Here is a 12,138-nt window from a genome sequence, read left to right on the forward strand (position 1 = left end):
AGGGCATAATGTCCAAAAAAACCCCAAAAAACAGTCGAGGTAGAGTTCAAATGTGCATGATGCCCAAAAAAGGCCTATAGGTTTATCTAGGCAGGAATGTTCACTTTTTCACTTTTACATGGTGTTTGAACATAAATGTGTGTTGGCAGTGTGTGAGCAAAACCACCCTAGAATGATAAAAATCCACCCAGTGGTTTTTTTACAATCTCAATAAATCATAAGCACTGTCTCAGAATGAGCTGTTCTCAGATTCGGTGCAATGTGACAGTAGCTGAGTCCCAATTCGCATACTATTCGTCCTAAATAGTATGCGAAACTAGAATTAGTACGTCCCAAATCGTAGCATGTTGAAATGAGTAATCCAAAGATACCCGGATGGTCTACTATTTCCGGTTAGAATTCGAAGTGCAGATCAATGCACACTCTAACGGCTAATATTGCCCACAACCCATTGCGTGCGGGAGGGAGGAGCTTTGCGGTGATGATGGTGATGTAAACCTGGCAGTCGGATGCAGCAACGGAGATGCGCCCTCAGTTTTTAAGTGTAAGAATTAAAATGTTTAACCCTAATTAAACTTATATTTTATAGTCTCGTAATATTAATGGGTTTATGTTGTGCCAAAAAAGTACCGTGTTTATCTTGTAGGGTCCGATGAAGATAACGAGCGCCTCATTGCAGGCTACAAAACAATAAATAAAAAGGCTCTAGTACAGTGTCATGCAAGTGTCTTTTTTTAACGTATTTCTTTTGATGTTTCTGTCTGACTTATTTGTAGTAATACTGTGGCTGTACATATGTTAACTTTATCAGTCCAATCAAAAGAAACATGGTTACTACACTTTTACTATAGTAAAAGCATGGTTCATTTTCATCGGGGTATTTTTAAGTATTATACATAAGTATAAGATTAAGTATAAAATACGTCAAACAATAGTTACACTATAAACTTTAAATATTTTAACTCAGAAAATAAGTAGCGCTAGCTTTCGTTACACACATTTGCACATGAACGTCAGAACCAGCCGCCTCACAAACGACCTGCGTTTGGTTGATCTACGACGACGCCCTACTTCACTCCTCAATTTGGTAAACACGTTGTAAATGTATTGTGGAAAAAAGATGGGAATAGTAGCTAAATAAAATTATATTGGATATATAAGAATGATGAAATGTTAAATGTTTTGTTAACAGTCGAGGTGTGCGTAACTAGGCAACCACGTTCAAGTTCACGTTGCATGACGTCATCGAAGTATGTCCCAGAACGTGCATACTTTTTTTGCTACACACTCAAAAGTATGTACTTTTTCATCACAAAAAAAGTACATACTTTTAGGTCGTAGTATAAGTAGGCGAATTGGGACTCAGCAATAGAATTGAGCAGGCCCCTCCCACGATTGTTGAGTGACACTTCAGTTTGAGCCTAGACCCGCCCTGAGTGAGCTGGACACAGAGTCCGCCATTGCTCGACGCTTGAGCAGCTGTAGACAAGAATGTCTCGTAAGCGATTGAGGTGTGTTGTTGATGGATGTAAGAATGAACATAGCAGTCTTCATTTACTCCTGTTGTTACTCAAGGATGGATCTGTACTGTTTGTGATCAAGCTTACACTCTCCGGAGCAACAGGCCTAACGTGACTGGACACGGAAGAAATGAAAGTGCGAGCGCGCTCTTTATGACAGCTCTTCGAGTCATTTTACGGATATAAGGTTTACCAGTTTATTTAGCACCCACTGAAAAGGTGTGTATATTTGTTTACTGTTAGTTGTAATGAGTGTTTTGTGTACTTCGCTGTGTATGTTGTTGATAATGAAAGGGAGAGAGAGAGAGTTTATGGATAAGACTTTAATGCGCACTTCTTGTTTATTCAGCTCTTACAGAGATTCTCTGGAGTAAAACTAACGCTCATCTTTTGTGTGATGTACAATAAACTTCACTGAACTCATCAATATATTTTGGTCATCATTCGGACGGGTTTTGCTACAGCAGGCTTGTATTAGTGGATAAAAGCAGATGACAAATAAGTTATAACCATAATTAAACTATACCTGTTCTATACAGCATATATTCTCTGGCTCTGTGGCCATTATTGTCCGACTCCGAGTCGAAATGAACACCGCAACTGAGTTTCTGTTCTGATATTATCAGATGAGATTGTCCTGCTGGCTCTGAGCGCGAGCTCGTGAGGCTCCGCCCCTGTGACGTGCAGCAGCAGTTAATTTGCATTTAAAGGGCACACACTAAAACAGCGCGTTTTTCTGAGCCCCAAAAAATTAATTAAATTTAAACATGCTGTAAAAAATGATCTGTTGGGTATTTTGAGCTAAAACTTCACATACATACTCTGGGGACATCAGAGACTTATTTTACATCTTGTGAAAAGAGTCATAATAGGTGCCCTTTAATGACGCCCAAAACTGCTGTCTATGAACGTTTGACACACATACGCCGTCCAAAAATTCTGCTTGTTGAAATGGACAAGATCGGACCCTTCTAACATATCTATGATGCTCAACAATTGTCAATGTAGAATGTTTAAAAACATTTGCATGTACCTAATGGTTAAAAATGCTGTTTAGCAATGTTTTAATGTGCCTATGATGCCCAAAAATGTGCTTTGCAGTAGCTGTAGAATCCTTCAAACGCATCTACAGTATGATCCTTCAAATGAATCTAATGATGCTCAAACATGTTCTACATATGACTATTAAAACCCACCCATAATGCAGTCAGGATGGCCAAAAAAATGTCTGTAAAAATGTTGAATGCACCTAGTACTGTATGATGCCCAGAAATTAAGCCTATGCAGGAAAATTCACACACATCAATAATGCACAAAAATGCAACAAAAGTAGAAATGTTCCTATATGCCTGTGATGTCTAAAAAAAGGTCTAGGTAAGCAGCTCACAAAGTTTTGAGACACAACCAGAGATAGATAGATAGACATATATATATATATATATATATATAGAGAGAGAGAGAGAGAGAGAGAGAGAGAGAGAGAGAGAGAGAGAGGGAGAGGGAGAGAGAGGGGAAGTTGGCAAAGTTGGCTGAAGACGTCAATACTGCAGCGACATCCTGCACAGACAGCATGAGTTAATAAGAGGAAGTGGGTGTAAGAGTGAGCGAATGAGGGATGGAGCAGACCTTGAGTGAATGAATGAGTGAGAATAAGATTGAGTTTGAGTGTGTGTGGGTGAAGCCGTGTGGCTGTGAGATCAGTTCCATTGGTGACAGTCTGTGATATTTCCCCCACTCAGCGCACCATAACCAATTATCCTATTTACATGCAAAACGACACTGCATGTATGCCTCTTTATAGCCGCCCGCAGGGGCAAGACGAGAGCGGAGAGGAAAAATGAAGGGATAAGACAGTGGGGGCCAACAAAAGGGTGGGAGAAAAGGAGGGGGACAGGAAAGAATGAGTGCGAGAAAGAGCGAAGAGTATGAGATAAAGAGATGGAATTAGAGTGGGGGGAAGTAATGTCGACATGATGAGAGAGGAGAGTTATTATGAAAGAGTGCAGGGACTGAGAAACGCATGGGCATGAAAGAGTGGGAGGACGTGAAAAAGAGGGGAAAAGAATGACAGAGCAAGAATGAGAAGAGAAAAAAACAACCCAAAAAGAGGGTGAAAAAGTTGAAAGGAGATGAATAACAGTGGGCAGGAGTGCAGGTGAGCATTCATCACACTCTATTAGCTTAGGCAGTAACAAAATTTTAGCAGTAGGGGGCAACAGGTCTGTTGCAATATGCTTACTCATAGTAATGCCAGCGCTCTTGTCTCCTGCACCAGCCTCTAATGACTGATTTAGGAACAGCTCGCGGCACATCTGCCACCATATTTAAACTTGAGTAACTGGAATATACTGTTCCCGGAGTAGATGGCCGTAAGTGCGATGGTCAGAGACAAAATCTCAATATAAATTCAGTAAACGTGCCTGTAAATCTGTGAACTTGTGCCGTTGATTGGAAAGCAGATCATGCTGGAATATAGTGAGGTCAAAGAATCAAAGAGATTTCATTATTTCGTCAACTCAAAAGTGGACCTTAGATTAATCATATTAAAACTAGATTCGATATTATCCAACTGACCACTATTATTCTAATCAATTTAACTTCACTAAAATGACCACAAGCTCAAATATCAAACATGAGTGCTTCATAGGTCAGAAAGCTTGGTCAATAACATGATCATAAACCACAAAGAGACTACATGAATTTCACCATTCCTGTCATGAAACATTTTCAGGTCATATTTCACTTGAAAAATGTAAAGAAATAGAAATGATATTTTGCTTGAAGAAAATGCAGCCTATTTGTTCAAAAAGTCAATCATCAATTACCCTAATGTCGTTCTAAACCAGTATTTCCTTACCACAAAAAGGTGATCTTTTTAATACCGTGTTTGTCCATACAATTAAAGCTAATGGTGTCCAAGGGAACATTGTCTTTGCATTGTGACCAGGGCCTTCGCTAGTGGGGTGAAAGGTGATAACAATTATAGTGGCCCCGCTAAATCCAGTAGTTATGCTATATATTGCCCTACTCTTATTAATCATTGATTTGTATGCCTGAGAGTTCAATGAAAACTAACATTTTCCAAATATCTCCTCTCACTCTCCTTCCTAAAAATGGTTCAGTCCAATGGTTATTTATTATTTCAGCTCAGTCAGCGACAAACAGCGGAGGGACCCAATAAAATCGCAAGTCCCACCCCAGCTAGTAAACAGAACCAATCAGAGTTTAGGCAGCTCCGAGAACGGTTAAAGTTAGTAAAATTTCATTGTAAGTGAGACTGACTGAAACTGTCAGTGGGGGAAATCTGGGTACTAGTAACATCATGAAAAGGAGAGGAAGGCCAGGAGAACTGCTTAATCAGCCTATCAAAACGTTCTTTAACAAGACAGGTTAGTGCAGTCAGTGTAGGGATGTCAATGTGGTGGGATGCCGATCATGCCGTGCCCTGATCATTTTGTGGGAATAGGTTTAATAAGAGCTGCTGCCTGAGCCCTCCTGCTGGTACATTTCATTACGCTACCGTATACCGGCGTCTGATTAGTTTCAGTCTATTGCGCTATTATGTAGTTTGTTGGTTTGTATAACACACAGAAAAATGGATATGCGTTTCACATTGAACACAGACCTGCCGGCTGCTTATGAGAAATGTTTAAGATAATACTGTCAAGAAAACACGAATACAACTCACTGCTCTTGATGGATACATTTTTTTTAGCTTTATTTAATCAAATAGCAGTACATTATCTTCATCAAAAATGAAGACAATGAGAAACTTAAGTGGTTTTATTACATCTGACTGCATTCTTTTTAATTTCTGAATATTTATCTCAGCTGTTAGACATGAGACTGCCTGGAAAGACAATTTGGTAACACTGTACAATAAGGTTCATTAGTTAACATGAACTAAGAATGAACAATACTTCTACAGCATTTATTATTCTTAGTTAATATTAATTTCAACATTTACTAATACATTATTAAAATCAAAGGTTGTATTTGTTAACATTAATGCACTGTGAACTAACATGAACAAACAATGAACAGCTGTATATTTCTTAACTAACATTACCAAAGATTAATAAGCACTATAATAAATGTATTTCTTGTTGTTAGTTAATACATTAACTAATGTTAACTAATGAACCTTGTTACTGACATTTTATAGGCCTATTATATTGCTGGTATGCCTACTTTAAAAAAAAAAAGTTTATTTGATCATTTTATTAATTTCTTGTCTTTTGTTGTTATTTTATTATTTTGTCTTGCATAATTGCTTGATGACTTTAAACAATAAGTAGTTATTAATCGCTAAATGCCACTGTTTTGATATAATATTTATAATCAACTTTGTATATAAATTTATATAAAATAAGTAAAAGCAAAAACCTGTATGCATTTATTTATTTGTATGTTTTGTTATTTTGTAAGAAATCCTTATTAGGTGCATGGCACCAGATGTGAGCCTCCATGCCCATATATTATAGGCCTACCGTTATGGTACATGACATGAGTGGAGGACATTGGGGGCCCACATCAATGTTTTTTTTTTTTATGGGGGCCCAGAATTCAATAGCTACGGGCCTGATTGTGACATTATTTTTATTCTCATTATTGCAATGTGCCACAAAAAAAAAAAAAAAAGTCTCGCTCATTACCATATAATGAAACAAATAATGGTATATTATTTAAATTGTGAGTTATTTAATAAGAAACTAATGAGAATCACGTTTGAAAATAATGAGAGTAACACAAACTTGAAAGTAAAATATCCTGATATATTGCCGTACTGAAATGTGGAAGGAAAATATGCTTATTTGTCATGAAAATAATGTTGCAGTGTCACAATCTTAATGGTCCTAAAAATAGGCAATATGCATAGTAGAACTTCTATTTTTATTTGTTTTATTTTAGAACTGAAATAAGACACGGTGTGCTTTGGATACTCATACATTTGTTTTAGAAAATTAAATAATTAAATGAAAGAGAAATGATGGGGGGGGGGGGGGGCTGGGCTATATAAAAACACTTGCAAAAGATCTATAGATGTGATTCCGTGCTCAGCGCTAATGAAAAGAGATCAATGGGAAAACCTTGAGTAAAAAATAGCTGCGAATTCTAAAGTGTACAGATTGTCCACTGGCTCCCCTAAAGGAATAGATGTTGCAATACTTTGAGGTAGAGCTGCAAATCCCTTTTCAGGCAAAAATATTAACTTTAAAACATGGACAACTTGGTTACACCTAATATGCAGATGTCACATTGAACAAAATCTGATGATTGATAATCGCGCTGGTAAAGTGGGCTTGAGAGAAGGCTCAAAATGGAAATGAACTGGCCAGGTCAGCTAACCTAAATTGATGGCATGTTTAAGTGATTGACTTTTGAAGGTGCTTTAAAGATTTATGATTCCCGCAGTTCATGCCTGAGTGACACAAACACTTCCAAGAGAGCTCACTCCACCATAAAAGACAAGTCAACTGTGCTGTTTGAGGCCAGAATTTTTTTTTTTTTTTTTTTTTTGAATTGTGAGAAGCATGACTGACAGGCAGCAAATCCCTGCAGTATGGCCTGTCAAACACAAATCAAATTCAGGTTAAGGGCTTGTGTGTGTGACTGAACACATGTGGCCTCACTGGGGTTATGGGTGAAAAGAGACCCAGGTAACAGACAACACAGGGTTTTGATTCAGTCATCACAATCGCACTAGTCTTTGAATTTTGCACGGCAAGAGATGAAACAGGAACTCGTTAGATTCTTTTTTGTTTTGCTTTGCTGCTCATGATGTACCCGGTTTAGGGCCATTTCCTCTAACAGTGCAAAGTCAATGTAGTGTTCATACATAATTAACACCAGTTATGCACAGCTTGAAATAAAGAGTTTCAGTTTGTGTTAGGAGACTGTGGGGAGATATATTACAACCAAAATGTAATACATATTTATCAAATGAAAGCTTTAACAATTTTAAATGGAACAGTCTGGAATGCATTATGGTCAGTATTCTTTTATTCTTTTAAATGCAGCTGGATCATGTTTGTGCAGATCATGGTTAAAATATAAAAGACTTGTTCATGATTATCTAAAGACCTCACACATGTTTTGCCAAGTTTTAGCTTGCATGCCATTGATATGCTAGTGTACTCTTAAAAGTGACAATCTGCTTTTAGAGACTTATCTATTTTCAAATTTCAGTTCATTAAAGAAACCATGGTTTTCTCAATTAAATTAAGCAGCATAACTGTTTTTAACATTCATAAGAAATGTTTCTTTAAAACCAAATCTGCATTATAGAATGATTTCTGAAGGATAATGTGACTGACTGCTGAAAATTCAGCTTTGCCATCACAGGAATAAATTATATTTTAAACAATATTTAAATAGAAAACCATTCTTTTAAATTGCAATAATTTCACAATATTACTGTTTTACTGAATTTTGTCACAAATAAATACACCCTAGGTGAGCATAAGATACTTTTTTCAAAAAAACAAACAAAAAAAAACCTGTACTGACCCAAACCTTTTGCACGGTATATTGTTTTTCTTTCTTGTTTTTTGTACGAGACATGGATGTACATCAAACAAAGTTGTGAACCTATCAGCAATCAAGTCGATTTTCTTACCTGATCCTATCTGGCACCCTCTGGGTTTGATTTCCATCCATCATGCAGTTCCCCGCGAAGCTCGTCCCTCGAGCCCCAGGATACTCCCTACGCAAAGCCATAGCACCGTGCGTCAGTACCGACACACCCTTTGCGATTCGCCGTCGTGGCTCGTCCCTCCATCCCTGTGGCCTCACAGCAAACACAGCCTTGGGTAGACCCTCAAGACCAAGTCCTGCCAGACCCGGGCCCACCGCAAACCACATATGTGAGGGAGTAGCCTGCCCTGATGCCCATGCAGCCTTAAAAATGTGCCCTGCCTCTTCCTGTGAGCAATACAGGAGTCGCACCTGTAAAGAGTGGTAGAGCGAGAATAGAATAAGTATTCAAATGGACCACTTTGTCCTTTTAAAGTCAGCATAAAATCAAAATGCATTTACTTAAAGAGAAAGTTCACTTACTCATCCTCATGTTGTTCCAAACCTGTATGAGTTTCTTTCTTCTGCTGAACACAAAAGTAGATATTTTGTGTTCAGATAGTTGATGGTAGCCACTGACTATGGAAGTCAGTGGCTTACGTCAAATGTTGATTACCAACATTCTTTAAAATATCTTCTTTTGTGTTAAACAGAAGAAAGAAACTCATAAAGGTTTGGAAACACCTTGAGGGCGAGTAAGTGATGACAATTTTCACTTTTGGGGGAACAATCCCTTTAATGTAATAAAAACATCATTGGTCCTGCTAAGAATAACGAAGAACACGAATATCATTGCAACATGAATATCATGTCGACTTTAACTTAAAGAGTCTCCGGCGAAAAAACAAAAAACATATTACAGTCATCAAGCTCAATAAGCTCTTTCTGGCTGCTCATAATACTTCAATGATTTGAGAAAATTTCCTATCGGAACAGAGTGATTCGGTGAGCTTGTTATCCATGCGCTAGCACATGTTCGGCAATATCTTTAGCACGACCAAAAGGTGTTTTTATAAAACTCAAACCCGGGAAGTGATGTACGAGGGCTTTTTACACACACATTTCAAAAAAAGGTCAGAGATGTCAGACATCTTAAAATTACTTTGATACGGGTCTTGTTTTTCTTGCTGGAGATGTATTGCTTATCCCACTTGTTGAGATGTAGCCACAGGCTTCTCACAGGGAGATAAAACTACTCTTGAGGGTTGTTAACTGGTGACCTGCAATCCTCCAAAAACTCAAACAGTATAACAATTGTAGCGATAGTAGTAGTGTGGAATCAATAGACAGCATGGGCAAGACTATGCCCTGGCTATTGGACTACACCCCTAAATGGCATTCATCCATTTTACCAAAAATGGTACACCCTTTTTGTGGTATTTTTCATATATATATATAAAAATTGGGCAGTTAAAATAAACTTGAGGTTGATGACAATCCTGTCACGTGGCACTGGTTCCATTCATTCTGCACATTTTAACCTCAGACACCCAAGCATTGACATTCATGATGTGATGATGTTTTTTCACCTTTCAGTATTTCTGTAGACAGGGCTCGACATTAAGCCTTGTTATGTGCTTGTCTAAGTAAAAAAAAAAAAAAATCCTGTCCGAAAAGAATGTAAATGTAATTCTGAAACAATATTCTCATCAGTGTTCTATTGGTGCTTACTTGCTTAAATCAGCAGATTTGTTTTGTGATATTAGTCCCCTTGATTTCCAGGGAATTTTGTACCTTTATAAATAGCATTATTTCTTAATATTCATCTTGTGTGTCAAATTCTTACATTTTATCAATATATTCAATTATAATAATAAGACACTGAAGGGCTGTTACCAATTAAATGAAATCAGTAAGAACAAAATCCATATTTTCACTGCAGAGGAAAGCTGCAATTAAAGTGGTATTTAGATGTATGTACACAGACTGTTTAATGAAGCTTAGAGGTGGCATGGATGCATTTAAACTGAATAAATAATGTTATGAGATTAATGTTTTAAATTACATTTTTGTAAATATCCAAATATAAAATATTGAAAAAATAAATAAATATTAAAAGATATGTTTAAACATAAAAATGAACTAAACCACCAGTAGGTGGTTCATGCAATGGATTCATTCAAACGGCTGATTCATTCAAGAATAAAACAAGTGACTGTCTGTCTTTATGAACAAGTGACTGTCTGTCATTGAATCACAGACCCACCCGATTCATTCAAAAACAAATCACTGCAGTGTGTTGTTTGGACACACACAACAGTTCTGCTTTGGCTTTGTTTGGAACTACTTTGGTTGACGAGAACAAAAAAAAATCAATATTGTGTCTCACTCGTAACTCATGTACTATTAACTATTAAATAAGGGCATACAAAATGTGCAGAGCAGTGGGTCAAGATGTTATAAATATAAAAACTCAATAAAATGTAAATGTTAAAATGGTTAAACTGGAGTCGGACAATGATGGAGAGACTCAAGAAGTGACAACGTAGAATGCAACAGGACGTTTCTGAATGGTTAGTTGATGAATTAGTCATGATTATCTAGAAATCGCTTGTCTGGGAACTGTTGTAAGATCTCTACACAGTGACATGCTATTTCATTTGTGTTATTGCATGTGAAAAGACGGATGCGACATCTTGAGCAGACTATCAAATGCGCTCTACTACAACAACTCTTCCTCTTCTCAACATGGACTGCGTGTTCCCGGGGGCGGGGTTTATGTCAATTTTAGGGTTAGTGATGTCACTAACTCGGGAGGAATGTCATGTAGTCCCTACCAGCCGTTAGTCCTTAAAAAACTATTTTTTTTAACAGCTTCCTTTGCTTTAAACTTTGAGCGTTGCAACTTTGCAGATATTGTTTATGCTCAAACAGCAACATTACACACTAACTAAAGTTAGAAAAGTGAAATCATAATCAACCACCCCTTTAATGTCAATTCATTGTCCATTATCTATCGCCATTTACACTGAATGTAATCAAATCTGAATCCTTTTTGCACCCACATTTTTGGTGGCTAGTGATGTTTTATTAATGACATTTTAATCAGGCTACTTTTACTTGCCCCTTCAAAAAAAGCATTAATGTCAAGCACTGCTCTAGGAAGCCATTAGTTGTTTAAAAAGAAAACATATAGATGAATTTGCATCAGGGTATAATTTAGAACTTGTGAAATCGAAGAACGGACTGATGCGACATCATTTCGAACAAAATCAGGACAAAATGAAGTACGTTTGGAGTTCGTATCGAGAGTCCGAAACAGCTTGCCACAGCGAACTTTCTGGAAAAGTTTGCTTCGGCTGGTTCATTTGTCCGTGGCGATGATGCAATAGGAAGGTGTGCTCTGAGGCTCCACCGCCTTTGACATGGTCCTTCTATGGTTTATTTCCTCTGTTCAGATTGCCGAAGTCGGACATCCGTGAGTAAAAACATGAAAACACTGAAGAGCCACTTTAGTGGAAAATGAAGTATTAATTTTAATTGAAAGTGAAACTGTCATTATTATTTTTTACATGACATGACGTGACATGACTTATCAGGAGAGCCAAATTGCAGAGCTTGTGCGATCATATCCATATTGCTATAGTGCAGGGTTTCTCAAACTCGGTCCTGGAGGGCCACTGTCCTGCACAGTTTAGCTCCAACCCTGATCAAACACACCTGAGCAAGCTAATCAATGTCTTCAGGATCACTAGAAACTCACAGCTAGGTGTGTTTGATCACGGTTGGAGCTAAACTGTGCAGGAGTTTGAGAAACCCTGCTATAGTATAATCAGATGCTTCTCACCAGCAAAATATGCAGTGATGTTTAGAGTTGTTTTATGGTGTTAATTTACCAGAGTTAAAAAGTGTTGATTCTGGTGTTGATTTAAATGACATCAACACTTGCAGTGTAAATCAGTGGTCAAAGTTAGTGTAATTACAGTGAGTTTACATAATTGACACTGGTGATGAGTGGATCTTATTCCTGGTCCTTGAAAATTATTTCCTCTTTGATTAATGGGGGACGACCATGAGAGTACAGATATAATTCCAACAGATA

General features: G+C 37.5%; 1 protein-coding gene across 1 annotated transcript in view; it reads right to left on the reverse strand.

The window, feature by feature from the left end:
- grin2da (glutamate receptor, ionotropic, N-methyl D-aspartate 2D, a) overlaps positions 1-12,138 on the reverse strand; it is a gene marked incomplete at both ends in the record, with an annotated part of 57,937 nt that overhangs the window by 25,066 nt on the left and 20,733 nt on the right. Inside the window, one exon of the mRNA XM_081376521.1 lies at positions 8,140-8,468. Within this exon, the coding sequence (XP_081232647.1) occupies positions 8,140-8,468 (329 nt within the window). The remainder of the gene's footprint in view (positions 1-8,139; positions 8,469-12,138) is intronic.

Source organism: Scardinius erythrophthalmus (genome assembly GCF_964197995.2).
Source record: "Scardinius erythrophthalmus genome assembly, chromosome: 10".
Lineage (NCBI taxonomy): Eukaryota > Metazoa > Chordata > Actinopteri > Cypriniformes > Leuciscidae > Scardinius > Scardinius erythrophthalmus.